The following is a 20,384-nucleotide window of genomic DNA, read 5'->3' on the forward strand; positions in this document are numbered from 1 at the left end:
TCCTTCCTGTTTCTCTGTAGGAGAGGAACAGCTCAATGGCTCAGAGCACATTGAACTTCTGGGCCATGAGGAACTTGACAGCCATGTTCCAAGAGGTGAAACAGTGGCCCCATTGTTGATCTCTTCAAGAAACATGTGGTGGCTTGCTCCTCCTTCAGTTTGGGGCCTTGTCGGCCTGGGGCATGGTCGAGGGTTCCATCACAGGCCAGGAGTGAGCCCAAGTGCCAGATTGTGAGAGCATGGGAGATGCTGGGAGCCCAGTGCCCTCGGGCTTTATTTTTTATTTTTTATCTTTTTTTGCTTTTTGGGTCACACCCGGCGATGCACAGGGGTCACTCCTGGATCTGCCCTCAGGAATTACCCCTGCAGGTGCTCAGGGGACCATATGGGATGCTGGGATTCGAACCCAGGTTGGCCGCATGCAAGGCAAACGCCCTACCCGCTGTGCTATTGCTCCAGCCCCAATGCCCTCGGGCTTTAGCAGCTGAGGCCAGCACACTCATGCTGCAGGGCCAGGCCGGCAGTGTAAACGCCTTGCCTGGTTCCTCCACAGACTGTTTCTCGATTTTTTGATATATGCCATTCTCACAGGCATTAGATGATATCTCATTGCTGTTTTGATTTGCATTTCCCTAAACATGAATGATGAACACATTTTCTTATCTGTTGGCCATCTGTGTGACTTCTTTGGGAAAGTATATGTTCATATCCTTGTTTGGGACACTATTTTATAGGGAGTAGACTTTTTGATCTCCATCTTCTAGTTCATTATGTTCATATAGAGATGCAACAGGTGCCAGTGCATAGATTTTGTAGCCTGCTACTTTGCTGTACTTGGTTTATTGTTTCCAAGAATTTTTAGTGAAGTTTTAGGGTTTTCTATATAAAATGTCATTTGCATAGAGTTTGATTTTTTGCTACACTTGTCTTATAAGAGCTTGAGTAGGATAACTATTAGTTTTGTGAAAGTTTAGTAGATTTCAATCTGGTCCTCAGCTTTTGTTTTAAGAGCAACTCTGATTACTCTTTTGATTCCTATACTTAAATTTTGTCTGCTCTTAATTTGGAATTCTTCTTGGCTTAGTTTAGAATGTAATGTGGTTTTAAATCTTCATTTCTTATAGATATTACGCTTTTAATATAGATGATTATTGTAGATCTATCATGTTGTTTCTCTTTCCTGCACTTTGTTTATTGCTGCAGTGTTTCAAGGGTCACACAACTGGTCTGTTAAAGGCTGGTAGTATTGCATTTTACACCATTTTTTGAGGTACTGGAATTAACAATACTTTCAATTACACCTTTTATGTATATCTCATTGTAACACCACATCCATCATCAGAGTGCCAGCTTCCCTCATCTATGCCTCAAGTTTTCCTCCCATCCATCCCCATCTCATAGAAGCTCAGTTCTATAGCAAAATATCTAGTCTGATGGCTTTGGCCATTTCTTGTTTCCTTACTATATCTCTTTGTATTCCACACATGAAAGAGATCTTCCTTCCTTCCTTCCTTCCTTCCTTCCTTCCTTCCTTCCTTCCTTCCTTCCTTCCTTCCTTCCTTCCATCCTTCCTTCCTTCCTTCCTTCCTTCCTTCCTTCCTTCCTTCCTTCCTTCCTTCTTTCCTTCCTTCCTTCCTTCCTTCCTTCCTTTTTTTTCTTTCTTTCAAAGGTGGAGACACATACACATATATAAATGAATAAAGCTAAACTTACAAAATTCCACAAAATTATAAACCAATGTTAAGTTAATAAAACTTTTTTCCAAAAGAAAAGTGTCTGCTACAGAGGCATGCTGGGGGTGGGAGGGAAACTAGGGACATTGGTGGAGAGAAATGGACACCAGTGAAGAGATAGGTGCTTGAACATCGCACGACTGAAAATCAACCATGAACAACTATGTAACTTTGCATCTCACAGTGATGCAATGCATTTTTAAAAGTAAATATTTTTCAAAATCTCTTTTAAATGTATATTAATCTTTTTAAATAATACTATGGATAATTATATAACATATTCTAATATTTTACATGAAATAGATCTTACAAGTATACAATTTAGTAAGAATGAGGAGAATTAAGAAAAAATTAAGGAGAAAATCTGATTAGGTCTATAAAGGTATAAAGCTGTGTTTTCTCATTAAAAGAGAATATTGTCTTCATGCTAGAAAATATTATTTTTAAGAGAATTCTTAAGTATCTGTATTGTTAAGTAAAATATAATAATAGAAATATCTATACTTGTAAAGAAAGAGTCACCTGTCTTATCTTTTAAAGAAGCTCCTTTAAGTGGCTGGAGATAGTACAGCAGGTTGTGCACTTGCTTTGCACCCGGCCACCCCAGGTTCAATTCTCCACATCCCAAATGGTCCCCTAAGTCTGACAGGAGTGATCTCTGAGTACAGAATCAGATCTAAGCTCTGAACACCAATGGGTATGCCCCCCATCACGACCAAAAAAGCTCTCAAAAAAGCTCCTTTAGTGCTTCTGGCAAAACTGGTTACATGGCTATGTATGCCCTAAGTTGTTGCCTGTTCATAAAGTTTTGTATTATTACTTCAAATCTGACTGGTATCCTAGCTAGATAATTATTTATTTTTAGAAAAGGTTTTGGGCCACATCTGGTGAAGCTCATGGGAAATTCCTGACTCTGCACTTAAAAATTGGTGCGGGGGGGTGCTCTGTTGTCCATATGGGATACTGGAGGTCAAACACAAATAAGCTAAGTGCAAGGTAAGTGTACTACCCTCTGTATTACTGGTACAGCCTCCTGGATAATTATTCTTGATGGCATGTCCATTTCATCGTTTTTTTGTTTTTTCTATTTTTGCTATATCCCACTGTTCTGTTTTTGACCACTGAGTGTCATTTGATTAATCTGTTGTGAATCTTATGGGTTTTCCTTTGTATGTAAATTCCATTTTCATCTTGCTGCTTTCAATATCCTCTCAGTTCCTGGCTTTTATCATTCTGATAATAATCATAATACATGTTGAAGTTTTTCTATTTGGGTCTCTTTCACTGGAACCCTTCAGGCCTTTTGGATCTCAGTGACTGCACTCCATAACTATGAATAACTCCTGTGTATGATTTTTTTCACTAGTGGTTCTTCGTTGAATTGGCCTTTCTATTTAGAAATTCCATTGATTCTTATACCCTTCAGAAGAGAGGAGATGAACCTGCTTAGACTTTGGAGGCTGCTGTGACCCAGCTGGAAGGCAGGTGAATCTGCTTTTGTTTCCTAAAAGGCCCCAGGATGTCAGCTAGGTGATTAATCTCAACTGGAAAGTTGGATCAACAAGCAGAGGATCTGAGATATGAAGGTGGGCCCACTGAGATGGCAGAGATGGGTTGTATTTGTGTGTTCTTTTCTTTTCCTTAGTAGCTTTCCACATGTTTAGTTATCATTGACCTTTATAATTTAAGAATGATTTGTCTTGGTGCAGGCCATTATCAATTAAAATATGTATGGGTGCTTTCTCTCTTAGCTAGACAACTTATTTCTTACCTTAGGTTTTGGAAACTAGATTATTATTAATTTTACCATGGTCTGTGGTTCTTTATTTATCTTCAGCTCTGTCTCCTCAAAACTCAAACATTTTTTTCTTGTAACGAAGTCAGATATTACAAACTTGCAAACTTTTATTATTCCTGTTTTGTGCTTTCATCTTTTCTATTTAAGCCAACATCATGGTATTTCTTCAATTTGTGATGCTCCTTTCTCTGTGAGTTTGATTTTACCTGAGACACTTTCCATGATAAATTGAATACCCTTCAATGTGCTTTTCACAGCTATCATTCATGTTTGACAATTTTTATCTTCGGTGTCTTTGGTGAATTGTGTTCCTATTGAATGCTTGTTTGTTTGCTTGTTTTTTTCATATCTTGGACTTTCTTCTCTGTAAGAAAGATTGTTAAGTTTTATTATAATGGCTCTTTTCCACTTTTTGTTATCTCCTTCAATACTGTCTTTATATTTGCCTTCTGGGTTTTGTCACTATATTTGATTTGATTCGATATTACTTTCGCAACAGTTGCCTGCAGAATTTTTCTGCTTATGAATTAGCTTCTTTTGTTAACCTGCGGGTGGTACTGTGACCTTTGTTGTTGGAATTTTACCTGGATGGACATTTGTGTGGAAAATGTGTCGGGCAGTCACTGAGTATGACGCATTCAGTGGCCTATAGACTTCCCTGACTGATAGAGGAATTGGTTGCAGATAGTTCACCAGACAATAATAAACAACCTTTATTCCCAGTAGCACAGACTAGATATAGAGGAGAGCAACCAGTAGAGAGTGAGGGGACAGTGTTAGACAGGGAAACAATGCAAGGGAAGTGTAGCACAAAAGAGAAGTTTAACACCAACACAGGGAATTGCAAGTCTCCCTGGGGAGTTGATGAACCTTGGAAGTACTGCATTGGGTGAAACAAAGGGTGGCTGGTAACTCAATTAACATAATCCCTTACTAAGGGGGAGCAGACCTGAGCCAAGCCAAACTAATAGAAAAGCAATAGAAAATAGAAAAGTAATAGAAGATCAATAATCACAAATAATAAATAATCACAAATTATGGGGAGCTGGTACCCCTTTTGGCACTGTCCTTAGCCTCTGAAGCAGTATCTTCGAAGCTCTCTTGCCTGAAGGAAAACCCCTGGATATATAATCAACAGGGCAACATTGCTCAGATGGTTTGGGAGCAGTACCAGCAGGGGATCCAACAGGCAATGGAAATAAGAGAAAAACAGGACTTGAGAGATAGTATGGGGGGTAAGGGGATAAAGGCCCAGAGAAATAATACAGGAGGTAAAGGCACACTGTTGCCTTGTAGGTGGCCCATCCGGGTTTATTCCTCAGCATTTGGTATGGTTCCCCACCCCCAAGCACTGCTAGGGTCATTTCTGAAACCGGGCCATAAATAATACCTGTTGCCTTTCACTGATGCTCTGTATCATTCCTTCAAATATAAATGATAATCTAGCTGAATAGAGTAGTATTGCTAATATCTTTATTTCATCGAGTTTTTGTACTACATCCTTCCATTCTCTTCTGGCTTCTAGAGTCTCATTGATGGATCTGCTATGAATCTTACGGACTTTCCTTTGGATGGAAGTTCCTTGCTGCTTTCAGTATTCTGTCTCTACATTTGCATTTTGTCATACTAAGTACAATGTGTCTTGGAGTCTTCCTGTTTTGAATCTATTTTCTCTGGGACCCTTTGGATCTCTTGCATCTTGCTGTCTGTATTCCTCAAATCTGGGAAATTCTTACCTATGATTTATTTAATGATTGTTTCTTCATTAAATTTGCCTTCTTGTCCTTCAAGTATTCCAATGATTCCTTTTTAACCCATCCCATAGATCTCTGGTATACTGTTCATTTCTTTTCAGACTTCTGTTGTTTTCTAGTAATTTCCCGAACTAATGCTTGTAGTTTTCTTATATCGGTTCTCATAGTTTTTTGTGTTGTTAGTGTTAGGGCGCGGATCGAGATCTCCCTATAACGACAAAGAGACTCCAGAGACTGCAAACAGCAAGCAGGGTTTATTGTAAGACTGGCTAGCCAAGGTCCAGCCGCCTACACAGACAGGCAGGTCCAGCAGGTTGGGCAAAAGACCCTGAGCTTCTCCAAAGGAGATCTTATATAGGCCTTCCCTGGCCGTTACAGCAGAGCCCGCGCATTTCATAGCCAATAGATTTGTAATATTGCAAACTTTCTTAACCAATCCATTTAAAAGGACATCACTCCTTAGCCTATGGTTTTAGAGATCAGTATTCGCGCCAATATTCAGGAATGTCCCGGTTCTGGGGGCAGTCCTGGGTCTTGTGATACGGGTCATGTGATATGGGTCAGATTATCTGGTCTGACCACCACCGTTCTTGCGAACCGGGGTGCCTGTATCTGAATTCCTTGCTCAGGGGCAGAAAATCAAGTTATTCTAGAATGCGGGCTCCTGTAAAAAGAGTCTTAAGAAAGCTAAATAGATGCTTGTGTTCTGTCCTGGGCCCGATCCTCACAGTTAGAGTGCTGAGTCAACTACCCCTCAAGGACAGAGAACTGAGCCGATAATGCAAATCACATAGCAAGGTTTATTGCTTCCAGTTAGCTGGGGTCCAAGTGTCCGCCCAACTCAGCGGGCTTCAACAAGGACCCTGTGCACTAAATTCAGGGAGTTCTTATACTTTTTTTGGTCTGCAACATCCAGCCCCCTCCCTAACAGTTACATTAAGAAGATCTAATCATATTCTGGGGATGTAATTTTTTCCCTTTTCTTTTTTTTTAATTTTTTAAAAATTTTATTGAATCTCCGTGAGATAGTTACAAGCTTTCATGTTTGGGTTACAGTCTCACAATGATCAAACACCCATCCCTCCACCAGTGCACATTCCCCACCACCAATATCCCGGGTATACCACCCCTTTTCCACCCTCCCCCTGCCTCTATGGCAGACAATATTCCCCATACTCTCTCTCTACTTTTGGGCATTATGGCTTGCAACACAGACACTGAGAGGTCATCATGTCTGGTCCATTATCTACTTTTGGCATGCATCTCCCATCCCAGCTTGTTCCTGCAGTCATCATTTTCTTTGTGATCCCTTCTCTATTCCATCTGCCTTCTCCCCTCCGCTCTTGAAGCAGTCTTCCAGCTATGGGGCAATTCCCCTAGCCCTTGTATCTACTGTCCTTGGGTGTCAGCCTCATGTGATGCTACCCTACACTCCACAAATGAGTGCAGTCCCTCTATGTCTGTCCCTCTCTTTCTGACTCATTTCACTTAGCATGATACTCTCCATGGTTATCCATTTATAAGCAAATTTCGTGACTTCATCTCTCCTAACTGCTGCATAATATTTCATTGTGTAGTGTTGGATATTAACCCTAAGTGCTTTAGGCTTTATCAGTGTGTTGTCTCCTTTCCTCCTCCTAGAGGAATTTATATTACCCTTGCTAGAATCCTTAACTTAGTTAAAGTTTATCTGTAATCTTTCCCTTGTATTTTACCTCTCATTGTCACTGTCCCCCAAGTCAATCTCGATTGCTTGTAAAACAAAACTTCCTGGTAATTCTGAACTTGTATTTATACTGCTTGTATTTGAAGTGCTGTATATTTGTATTTGCTTTTCTGTTTCCCCTATAGCTTTTTTATACGTTACCATAGAGCAATGTTCTTTGGTTAAACACAGAAAGACCATTAATGCTATGCTCTCAATATTTGGGAGTTGATTGACTCTGAAATTATATCTGCTCCTGGGCATAATAACTTGGTCATAACTACTTAAATCAGGCTTCAGTTGCTGTAGTTCCTAACACCCCAAAGGGGAGGTCCCGTCGTGGGACTGGGATGGACTCGGGGCGAGTGGCAAAACTATCCGGCAGCGAAATGGGACATTCTAGAAAGCATAAATGCATGGTTTTCATGAAAACTGTTACAACTTTAGAGACAGGACACCCCGGGGGAAGGACTATCTGAACTGGCCTAGGGAAAACATGAAAAAACTTAATTTTGATGTCTTCTATGACTCTTTTTTGAAAAGCAACCCCAAATTCTTTTTTTGCTTTTTGGGTCACACCCAGCGATGCACAGGAGTCACTCCTGGCTTTGCACTCAGGAATTATCCCTGGCAGTGCTCAGGGGACCATATGGGATGCTGGAAATTAAACCCGGGTCAGCCACGTGCAAGGCAAACACCCTACCTGCTGTGTTATCTCTCTATCCCAGCAACCCTAAGTTCTTACTAAGGTTTTCTCTGCACTGTCTCACAAAGCTCTTATCTCTCTGCCACTTTTGGCTCTAGCACCCGACCCTTTCTAAATACAGGTTCTGGAGTTGAGAGAACTTCAGTGATTCCAGTAAGATCTAGATTGAGAATTTCTATTTCTCTGTAGGCTCAACATTCTGATGAGAATCCTTTGTTTAAACCTGGTTTAACAAGTTCCAAAATCACGTAAACCTTTCAAATTGCTGGGTTGCATACTCTGACCTCTCATGATGATCCTGTTTACTCAGCTCTAAGAATTTATGCTTCTGATTTCATCAAACCTGGCTCTAACTGACAAAAAGACATACAATGAACTGACTACAGTTAATCATATGATCTTGCATTTTCCTCCCTCCTCTGCTTTCTGCTTTGATAATCCCATTTCTTTTGCTTCCTGCAAAAATATTGAACGGCAAGATGGTCTGGTAATGCAAACTGCCATTCACTGGCCATCTTTTCCTGTGCTCTTGCTTATACTCAGGCCACGTGGTGTTACAGAGGTCAATAAGATGCTCCTTATTTAAACTACCTAATTGGAATCTCCTTCGATGTTTTAATGAGCAACCTAAAGGAGAATCTTTGGGTATCAATGTAGAATTTGCCATATTTCCTGAGGGCCGGCAATGACTTATGAAAAAGGATGGTTCCTTGGCAAAACTTTTCTCCTCCATTAGAATTTCAATAGAACCATAGCTTATTGAGACTGGGTGGGCAAAGAATTTCTGCCTGGGAGCTGATCTGCCTTAGTTCCCTGATTCTTCTCACTAATGGGTTTTCCTCCCATTCCTCCCATAGTGAACGGTGACGCAAGACAGACAAAGGAGGGGTGCCTCTTTGCAGAGACAATCCAGGTGCTTGCCTGGGCAGTGGGAAACTAAGCCATAGTGGTTCAGGTTGTGGCTTGCAACTGGCATCTATGCCAGTGCCACCCTTGACTGTATGTCTTCCGTGGAATCGCAGGCAGCCTACTGGAGCTCCGTGACTTAGAGAGATTTTAAGAGTGCCAGGTCATGGAGCCACAAAATCACGCCCAATAGGAGGACCTATCGGGGTGCTCATGCACACACACATTCACACAGAGGTTATCACATTCCTCCCTCACCCCCCCTAGAGATTTTAAGGAAGAGTTCCTCCACGGCAGATTTTCCACAGGTTATCTCCTTCCTCATGGTTTTCTTCACTGCATGGTCCCCAGATCAAAATTAGTTAAGAGAACAGATTTCGGGCCTGACCCATAATGATCTGGAGAACGGGACAAATTAATCAAACAGAAAATAACAACAGAGACCCTCCACTGGTGAAATAGGTTCACATCAAGTCACAGAAAATGACGGATTAAACAGAAAGGGACAAATTAAACAAACAGAAAATAGCAACAGAGACCACTTCATCGGTGAAACAAATTCGCACCGAGTCACTCAACACACACACATATCGGTCGGTCAGACACTCTCACAGACAAGTTACTCTACACACTCACACCCAGATCAGGATCCTTACTAGCCTGACATTGGGGATGCTTACGGGTTCTCGACTCCTGAAGTCGGGGCCAACTCCCATGACTTTCAGATGAGAATTCTCAACCAGAACCAGAGGGGGACCTCCAGTCCCCATCAGAAGAAGGTGGCCAATTCTCCTTACAGCAGTGGAAACTCCAGGGTCTCAAACAGATTCACCCAGCCTCTTTGTTCTCCACCCAGATGAGAATTCTCGACCAGACTCAGACGGGGACCTCCTGGTCCCACAAACAGAGACCTCCCGTTCCCCCAGATGGAGGTGGCCAATCCTCCTTACCACGGTTTTATTAGTTTAAACCTCGTTATCAGGGGCCGTCTGTTCTCGAGGAGAGGGTCTCATCTCGCTGGGGCCTCCAAATATTAGAGTGCAGAGTCGACCACCCCTTAAGGACAGAGAACAGAGCCAATAATGCAAATCACATAGCAAGGTTTGTTGTTCCAGCTGGCTGGGGTCCAAGTATCTGCCTGATGCAGCGGGCTTCAACAAGGACCCCCGAGCACTAAATTCAGTGAGTTCTTACACCTTTTTTGGGCCTGCAACATCCAGCCCCCTCCCTAACAGTTACATTCTGTAGAACTAATCTTATTCCAGGAATATAATCTTTGACAATAGCATCTGGTTTCTCTGCTTGTCTTGATCCTGGAAGAGACCTAAGTTACTCAAAAGGCCACAAAGCCTGTCATGGCTGTTGTCCGGCTAAGTGGGTCCTAACAGTGTTTTATTGACTATTTGTACCATTGCTTCTTTAAAGTCACAAATTTCCTCATCACTGTATTATTAAAATCATTGTGAATTTATTGAGCAGTTTGGTGCTGGTTGAGCCTTCTGTGTTATTGTTACTCATTGATTTGATAGGCTTTTACGTATCTTCCCCTTTGGGTTTGCTGTGCTCCTGGTGTGCTGAGTGTGAATCTTTGTTGTTAGCTTCCCTAGGACTATCTGAGGAATTAGGCTGGGAATTGCTCTTTTCTTTCCCTGCCAATTTTCACCCAGTAATATGAAGTATAAGTGAGAGCAGTGTGAAATTTGATGAAAAGCTGTCACACAGTTGCATATTGAGCCACACATTTTAGGAGATGTAGACCTGGGCCCATTGACATTGCAGAGATCAAGTATGAAGGCTAGAGATTAATCTCACCTGGTAGCATGTGTCAGCAATCAGAAGTTCATGAGCTGTGGATGTGGGCCAATTGCTAATTTTTTGAAACATGTCTACACTGTTTTCCATCGAGACTGAACTAGATGATACTACTACCAAATATCCCCACCCAATCTAGTTGTTCCTAACCTTTTTGATGTGTTCCAGTATCACTGTGTGAGTGGATATCTCATTGTTGTTTTTATTTTCATTGCCCTGATGATAAGTGATAAATAATACATTTTTTTGTTTATTGGAGGGCCATATCCGACACTGTTCAGGACCTACTCTTGGCTATGTATTTAGGGATCACTCCTGGTGGTACTTGGGACTATATAGGGAGCAGGGACAAAACTTGAAACAGCCATGTAAATTACAAGCACCCTACCTGCTTTAATATCACTCTGCACTAAAGAGCACTTTCCATATACCTATTAGCCATCTGTATGTCTTCATTGAGAAGATTTCTTCTCAGCAATTATGGGGTTTCTTTATGGGACAATGTAATCATTTTGAAATTGATTGTGGCATACATCAGATAAAGGACTAATATCCAAGATCTATATAGCTGTCACTAAACTTAACAGCAAAAAATCCAGTGATCCCATCCACAAATGGGACCAGAAGATGAACAGAAATACAGATGGCCAATGGGTATATGAAAAAGAGCTCATTGTCACTTTTTGATTAGGGAAATGGAAATCAAAACAACATTGAAATATCATCTCACATTAGTGAGAATGGTTTGTATCAAAAAGTTTGGAAACAGCTAGTATTGGAGGGGTTGCAGTGAGAAAGGAACACTCACCAGCTTTTAGTGGAGAAGTCATTTGGTTCAGACTTAATGGAAAGCAATATGGACATTGTTACAAAAATTAAGAATAGAATTGCCATATGATCCCATCATTCCACTTCTTGGAATATATCCCCCAAACCCAAAAACTTTTTAATATGGAAAGGACATATGCACACCTATGTTCATTGCCACGCTAATACAGTAGCTAAGATGTGGAAACAACACAAATGTCCATCAACAGATGGATCAGGAAGCTGCATAATTACCAAAAAGAGAGAGCAAGGGAGAGACTGGGCATGGGGGAAGAGAAGAATAGTGCCTGACATAGAGGCAGGCTGAGAATGGGGGGCATTGTGGGAGGGAAATTGAGGACATTGGTGGTTGGGAAATGTACACTGGAGAAGCGACAATGTATGATTGAAGCCCAATCAAGCACGATTTTGTAGCTATTTATCTTAGGGTGATTCAATAAAAAAGAGGCTGCAGTTATAAGAAAGTACAAAATCATGCAATTTTCTGTAACATGGGCTGGAGCACAGCGGTAGGGCGTTTGCCTTACACGCAGCCAACCTGGGTTCGATTCCTCCGCTCCTCTCAGAGAGTTTGGCAAGCTACCGAGAGTATCTTACCTGCACGGCAGAGCCTGGCGAGCTACCCGTGGTGTATTCGATATGCCAAAAACAGTAACAACAAGTCTCAAAAATGGAGATGTTACTGGTGCCTGCTCAAGCAAATCAATGAGCAACGAACGGGGTGACAGTGACAGTGACAGTGACAGGATGGAACTAGAGAATATCATTCTGAGTGATCAGTCAGAAAGAAAAAGATAAATACAAAATGATCTCAAATATATGTGGGACTTAAAAATACACACAAGATAGCAGTGAAGGTTCAAAGGAAACACAATGGGAGAACTGATCCACACAACTGAATATGAAAATTGAAAGGGAGGATTTCTGGAGTCCTGGGGGAGGGAGATGAGTATCCTGGTAAGGAGTGTGATGTTGTAGTTATGTGTATGGGAAACCATCATTTAAAAAATCAATCAATAAAAAGTTTTAAAATAAAATTGATTGTGGTAATGATTGCACAAACTCTCTGAACATATTCAAAGAATTTAATTGCATAACTTAAATTGATAAACAGTTTATACCCAATTATAATTTTGAAATCTGCTACAAAAATAATTGCAGGTGGAGACTGATTTCGTCAGAAATATACTTTTTATGTACTTTCAACATCATTGGGTGCTCAGTACCATCCTCATTTCTGATCATTTAGTTTAGTTTTTTTTTTTAATTTTTGGGTCACACCCGGCAACATACAGGGGTTATTCCGAGCTCTGCACTTAGGAATTCCCCTGGCGGTGCTCAGGAGACCATATGGGATGCTGGGAATGGAACCTGGGTCTGCCGCGTGCAAGGCAAACACCCTACCCGCTGTGCTATTGCTCCAGCCCCAGTATTTTTTTAATATAGAAGTGCTGCTATTTATTCAGCCATTGATTAATCTGCTGATCATTTAGTTATGGCAATAGTCTTAATGGCTTGTATTGTAATACCACTATAATACTTTTAAATGTTTTGAGAAATTAAATATGATAAAATTAAAGGTTCTTTAGAGGGAAAACACAGATTCAAACTGGAATTCACTATTCATTAAAGAAACTTGTTTTGTTCAAATAAGCAAGGATTCAGAGGGAAAAAAACTATAGCTGATTTGGCATAGATGGCATGTAAAACAGTGAGCTCTGGGATAGACTAATGGTTGTTAAGGGATATGGGAAGAATTCTGGAAAAGTAATCGAGTGCTCAGTAATGAAAAGTCTAATATTCTGTGCCATAAATTCTCTACTTCACAATGAAAGTGAAAGAATAGAGCTGACATATTTTAAACATCAATACTTCACAAAATATATTTTTAGACACATTTTCTAATTGAAATGCAGAGAATGAAGAAATAATCAACACTGGACACAGTATGTTCACTCAGAGGGTATTTTAATCATTTAAGTGAGAATGATAGTTGCCTGAACAAAAAAAGAAACATGAGAATGGGAATGTGAAAAGAAAGCACATTGCAGGTATACTATCACCAAAAGACAGCAGGATTTTGTTTTTTATTGATGTAAGGATTTGGAGAAATATCTCTTTAAATTTCAAAAATATATATAATACTTTAAATATGCTAAAAAATTTTTAGGTTCCTTTATATCATGATGTGTGAGTTCAAAGTATGGGTGTGCCCCAAAAGGAGAAAGAACAAAGGGAATGCCTTGCCGCAGAAGTGGGGTGGGGAAGAGGGAGGGATATTGGGAACATTGGTGCAGGAGAATGGGCACTGGTGGAGGTATGGGTAAAAGATCATTGTATGATTGAAATGCAAACACGAAAGTTTGTAAGTTTGTAACTGTACCCCACGGTGATTCACTAATAATTTAAAAAAAAAAAACTAACAAAGTATGGGTGTGTGTTTGGTGACCAAGAGCCACCTCCCCAGCCCCACCAGCTGTTGGTGATGAGAGAATGACAGAAGGAACAGGTGCCTCCAGGCTGATAGGTAATCAGTCACCATTTATTCAAGTCTCACAGCATTAGTTATAAATAAATCATGACGGATTGGGGGTAGTAATTACACATAGGTATGGTTGAACGTTATCAAAAACAATGATCAGATGTAAAGTCCTTCCCTTCGGGGAAAACTATTCTAGGAGATATTCAAGAACAAAATCTCGTCCTGCTAGGAGATCCACCCAAGGGTGGAATTTCATCTAAGGTGTATTATTTTCCCCTTTCCTTAGCCAGTATCCATTCAAACAGTCACCTTAAATTTACTTCTTAATATTCCTAGTCATTTTTTATGGACACAGATATAGTAAGCTTAAAGGGTGGCTTTTCCTGGAGACATCTTGCTATACATCCCAGACTACAGTCCTCAGGCCAGGTTAGTCTTTCCTAATCCCAGCAGGGTCCTTATTCAGTTACTCTTTTTGGGTCATGACAGAGTTTGTTCCATGACTTTGTTCTTAACTTGTTATATGTTTTATGGCTCTTAGCCTGTCCCTTTTCAATGACAGTGTAGCTTTCTGCTTGTCCTGGGTCTATCCAAGTCCCTTGCCAGGACCCTCCTTTTGGGGTGATAGGAATAAGGATAGAATGAGGTTTAAGTCGAGTAAAAATGACAGATGCCCGGAAGTAAATATTACTCAAAGTTAATTAACTCCCAAGTTACAAAAGCATAGCACTAACTGTCTTCTTGTGTCTATACAAAAATAGGATATTGCTCTAAAGTAAACTATGCAAAAGACATAAAGGAAAGAGAAAAGCAATGTTTCACTTACATATACAAAATCCAAAGTCCTCAGAAGAATTTGACTTTACAAGTCACAGGATCTGATTTAGGGATATAAGTGATTAACAGGTAGGGGTAAGCAGAGCACAAAGGAAAAGTTAAAGATAAGAGTTAAAGATAAACACTCCTTGGAGTGCCTTGGGAGCACTGTATCTCTGGTGTAACTTGGGTGTAACTCTGTAACTGAATAAACAAATTTAAGCTCCATGCAGGGGGGGTGGGAGAAGGGGAGGAGAAAGTTCAAACCTAAAAAGTTTAAAACTTATAATCCAACAATGATGTTTTACTTTCACTGAATTTAATTACAGGTACAGTATTTTTTGTTATAACTTTTTGTTCAATTTGAAATTGCTTTGATTACTTACTATCAAGAGAATATTGACTGTGTTAATTGGATCCCTACAAAGATACCTGTAAAATGGCATTTTAATTTCAGTGATTACATTGTACTCTGGCAATGATTTTTCCTTCTGTTGTGTTTCTCTAATCTCTCTCTTATCTACTCAGCCCTCTAGTCCCCTCTTCTCTCCCATCCCATTAACTTTGTTAATTTTCTCAGTGATGAGATCATTAGATTAGATTAGATCAAAGCTGAGGCCATATCTTAAACATATATTGAACATGGACTTTTAGTACATATCACGTTGGTGCACTTTTTCCAATGCCCTTAGAAAATGAGCTACATAAATATTAAAGGTTGGAAAATAACTTATATGAAAAAATAATGACATTCCATTTGTGTAAAAAATATTCATCGCCGGGCTTATTTGTCCTTCAGTCTGCTAAATTGTGAAAAGCACCTTGACCCAAAGGGTATATGTTACGTAATAGTATTAAAGAGCATAAATAAGTTAGTAATTCTACTAGGACAGAGACTTTGTTTTCTTATCTTAATAAAGTGCACAAAATGCCTTAATATTATTACCCTTAATAATTTGTTTAAAATATTGTAATTTTAAACAGTACAAAGGCAACCCTAATGAGAGAATAGTCACACAACTGAGTTGGATACATTGAGATGGAGGGATGTTGGGGTCTTGGGAGGTGGAAGTGGGCACACTGGTAAAGGATGTGGTGCTGGAATTATATGTATGAGAGATCAATATAAATAGTATTGTAAACCCTAGAATCCAAATCTATAAAAAAATAAGTAAATATAAAATTCTAAATTTTCTGTTGTTTCTTAAATGTGCACCTTTTCTTTTAAAATCACTGATTCTTGCCCCTTTCTTTTGTTTGTTTTTGAACCACACACAGCAATGCTCATGGGAAACTCCTGACTCTGCATACAGGAATCACTCTTGGGGACAATATGTGATGCTGGGAATCCAACCCAGGTTGGTCAGATGAAAGTCAAATGTTTATTGTACTCTCTCTCCAGCCCCTCTTGAACTTTTTTTAACAGTAACTCATAGCCTGCAATGGGTAAATAAATGTTAGGTGATTTTTGGGAGAGAAAAGAAACAAATCACCTGCAAAATGACTCATCATGGCATTGGACTTAATGCAGAAAAAAGTAGGAACTATTTTAATACCCAAAAAGGAACACTCTTTAAAATTTCAGTCTTGTTTATTGATGGTCAGTTGTAATAGAAACTGAAAAGGTGTAGATGGTTTAGGAATGTTTACAACATATAGAAAAGCAAAATTTGGGATAAAATATATACAGTATGGTTCTATAATATTTTTAAAATACTTTTGGATAGATATTCAACGTGTGTAAAAGTTTAGAAAAATCAGTATGAAGTGTTTCACATATATTATATTTTGATTTTGTTATTTAAAAGAATGCTCTTTATAATGAAAGTAATGAAATAAAATATAAAAATTTAAATTATACAGAAATTGAAAGAAATATTTTGATAATTAAAAAAAGATGGCTAGGAATACGTACGTGCACTTTTCTGCACTACTGGTAAGTATAAACTAAAAAACATTTTGGTATAGACCAAGATAAAATTTGACATGTCCATAACTATTACTCAATAAGTTTAACAGTAAGAAAACAAAAGTAATAGAATATTTTAAGGTATTTAGTACAAAGGTGTTAATAATAGAACAAATCTTACAAATAAAATCAAAACCTTGTAAAACATAACACAAAGAAGCTTGGTTATAGAAATTATAACTCATCCCTATGATAAAATAATATATAATCAAAGAATAATAAGAGAATATCTAATGATTTAGAAATATGGTTCAAGTAACACTTTTAGTCAAAATATCATCCGATGAAATAATGTATATTATAGTATAAATATAAAGATTTACAAGTAACTATACATTCTGAACTTAAAGGAATTAGAATTTTGGTTTTCTTTTGTTACAGTAACAATTTTTAAAAAACTATTTTCTATCATGACAATGTACATTTTATATTAAACATTAAAAATAAATTCTTAAAATTTCCTTTGTCCTGTAAAATATTAAGAAAGTAAATAAATGAATGCACTACCAAATACAGAGATTCGTACAGATATCATGGTCCTTTTACAAAACTGATTATCCTTGTATACGCAAAAAATACTTAAAAATTTATGAAAGTAATAAAACACCTTAAAATATATTATTTTCTTTGACAGTACAGTTTTACATTTAGCAAAATTGGTTTAGAAAACGAATTTTAAATAAAAAAGAGTGCACTATCATACCTTGGCAACCTTTGAATGAAGAAAAGGCAGCAAAAACCTAGATGATTGCATTAAGAAATAAAATATACATACAAGAAAACACAAACATATATATGGATATGTATGCACTTATGCAAAATACAACTGGCTGGAAATTGAGTCGACAATAACAGACATGTAAAATATTTCAAAGATATCTTTATTGGCACGAAATGAAGATTTAGGGTGTGTGTAAATAAATACTCATATAAACACATCTTATGTGAAAAAGCAGATATAAAACACTATGTATATAATAGTACATATATATGACAGATGCATAAGAAAAATACAGGAGCAGTACAGCCAAAAATGTTTCTGACAGCGAAAAATATTAGACATGTATGGAAAAATGATTAAGGAATATAGAGACCATTAGAATCAATTTATCAACATTAATAGTTTTGTATTCACTTGTCTGCTTTGTGTTATTTTTCTAAAATGAGGCTGAATTATTTTTCTGACAGTGGCCAAGGAGAAGCTAGGAAGAGAGCACAGGGGAAGGAGGTGATAAACAGTATTTACATCCAACAAAACAAACAAGGACAGAAAAAATATTTTCATCCCTTCAAGCTGGCCCAAGACACACACACACATACTCGCACAAACACACTCACACACACACTCACACACACACACAATCACACAAATGCGCAAGCCCCCACAGAGGCACATCGAGTACAGTGACCAGGAGAACATATAGGGGAACAGGGCATACCCTTTTTACTAGCTACACTGGCCGGCATGAAAGCAAATCGGTACAATGCGTTAAGATGAGGATCATTGGCAATACTCAGGACAAGTCTTGAAGTGTCCATACGTGGACCCTGTGTCGTCCACAATTGGGAAAGACCACCCAGGACGCTAGCAAAGATTTGGCTTGACAAAGAGGATTCACTCATCAAGAGTATGGAGTGTTGGGTCTGAAGAGAGGCAAAGAACTAGGCACCACCTGAACGTCCAGCAACGTGGGAATGATCACAGAAATGTTCTAGAGGTCCATAGCTACACTCTGCAGGCACTGGAGATGACGTTTTTGAAGCCTGTCGAAATAACAAGGAGAGAAGTTCAACGGGTCGGTTTCTGTTTGGTTTTAGTTTCTGAAAAAGCAGGCTAAGAAATGCCACAGACACAAACCACTCTACAACAGCATGTTAAGGGGGAGGGAGGTAGAGTGGGGGGGCAAGGAAGGGAGGGAGTGAGGGAGCAGAAGAGACCCAGGAAACACAGCACACCCCCAAGGTAAAGGTGGTTGTCTCTGGGTAGTAGGGTCATTGGGAGCAAGGCCTCTCCTGCTTTCCCTTTATCTGACTTCCTTCACCTCTCTGAGGTTGCTCCCACGACACTGGAGCACTTGTCAGTGAACAAGAAGAGCAAGAAAGTGCTCCTTAAAGCAAGCCACAGGGAGAGGAGGCAGATTTTAAGTTCTGAAGTGGCACAGATCAGCAAGATTCTCCCAGACGCCCTTGGTGCACGTGTGGTAGTGGGTGGGCGGGGGGGGGGAGCGGGGAGCGGGACGGGGTGGGGGGGTAAAGGGTGAAAAGGGCAAAGATGGAGCAGAAGGCAGTGGGGGAGGGAGGAGAGGGAGAGAAGGGGAGTGGGGAAGGAGAAGGTCGAGGCAGTGGCCAGGAAGGGGGAGGGGCAGAGACAGACAGAGAAAGCGACAGAGACAGAGAGATGCACTCCCCATACAATACACTGCTGGTGGGTTTGAAGGGACGGGGCGGGGCGGGGAGGGCTTGTAAACCGGGTGGGAGCCAAGGTGCGGCTCGGCGGGCTGACCCTCCGGGACGCCCTCATCGCAGGGCCGCCTCCTCATCGGTGTCTTCCTCGAACTCCTTGACGGCCGCGCGGGTGGACTGCCTGGCCCAGGCGCCCCTCTCGGCCTCTCGCTCTTTGTGCGACTTGAACCTGCCCACGAAGATCTTGCGGTAGTTGAGGAACATGCCGTTCATGGCATCGATGGCCCGCTCCGCGGACTCCTGCCGCTGGAAGTGCACGAACCCGTAGCCCTTGGGCCCCTTCTCGTCGCAGGCCACCTTGCAGGAGAGGATGTTGCCGAAGGCCGAGAAGATGTTGTAGAGCGCCTTGTTGTCGATGGTCTTGCCCAGGTTCTTGATGAAGACGTTGCCCACGCCGCTCTTGCGGAGCGACGGGTCCCGCTGGGACCACATGATGCGCACCGGCCGGCCCTTGATGACATCGAAGTTGAGGGTCTCCAGGGCGCGCTGGGCGTCCAGCGGCTGCTGGTAGTTGACGTACGCGTAGCCCAGCGAGCGGCGGGTGACCTTGTCCCTGCAGATGCGGATGGACAGGATGGGCCCGGCGGGGCTGAACTTCTCGTACAGCATCGCCTCGGTCACGTCGGGGTGCAGGTCGCCCACGTACAGGGAGGCCATGGGGAAGTCGGGGCTCCCCTCGGGGCCCCCGCGGGCCGCCGCCGCCGCGCCCGCCTCCCCCGAGGGGGCCGCCGCAGTGTCCGGCGCGCCGCCCCCCGCCGCCGGCCCCGCCAGGGTGGCCGCCGCCTCCCCCGGGCCGGCCTCCGCCGCCGCCTCCTCTGCCGAGGCCGCGGCCTCCCCCGCAGCCTCCACCTCGGCCTCCGGCTCGGCCACCGAGGCCTCCGCCACCGCCTCGGCCACGGTCGCCGCCGCCGCCTCCGCCGCCGCCGCCGCCGCCGCCGCCACCTCGGCCGCCGCCAGGGTCGCCGCTGTCGTGGCCACGGTCGCCGCCGCCGCCGGGCCGCTGCCGCGACCTCCCTCCCCGGAGCCGGGCGCGGGGCGCGGGGCGCGGGGCGCGGGCGCGGGCGCGGGAGGCGCGGGCGGCGGGCGGGCAGGTGGGGAGGGCGCGGGCCGCGCGCAGGGACGGTCCCCGGGAGGGCGCGACGCTGCACCCGCTGCTGCCGCCGCTCGGGCGCGGACGGGGTGCGGGGCGCGGTGGCGGGGGGCGCGGGGGTGTTGGCGTCTGGCGTCCGGGCGGCCGGGAAGCTTCTGTCTCTTTGGTTCCCCCTGTGGCTGCCGCGGGGCTGCGGGGCCGCGGGCGGGGGGAGGGGTGGGGACGCGGGCGCCGGGCCCGGCTGGCGGCGGGGCGGCCACTGCGCCGCGGCCTCGCGGTCACCTGGACAACCACCGCGGGCGGACTCGGCACGGGGCTCGGC

General features: G+C 42.1%; 1 protein-coding gene across 1 annotated transcript; it reads right to left on the minus strand.

The window, feature by feature from the left end:
• Positions 1 to 16,084: 16,084 nt before the first annotated feature.
• On the minus strand, positions 16,085 to 19,951 carry LOC101538493 (polyadenylate-binding protein 1-like 2). The gene is made up of 2 exons (XM_004620907.3): positions 19,013 to 19,951; positions 16,085 to 18,273 (listed from the first exon to the last, which is right to left on the minus strand). Exon 1 carries the CDS (start codon positions 19,627 to 19,629, stop codon positions 19,027 to 19,029), a length of 603 nt encoding a protein of 200 aa, XP_004620964.3. The 5' UTR covers positions 19,630 to 19,951; the 3' UTR covers positions 16,085 to 18,273; positions 19,013 to 19,026.
• Between the last annotated feature and the right edge of the window lie 433 nt (positions 19,952 to 20,384).

This window comes from Sorex araneus, chromosome X (genome assembly GCF_027595985.1).
Source record: "Sorex araneus isolate mSorAra2 chromosome X, mSorAra2.pri, whole genome shotgun sequence".
NCBI lineage: Eukaryota > Metazoa > Chordata > Mammalia > Eulipotyphla > Soricidae > Sorex > Sorex araneus.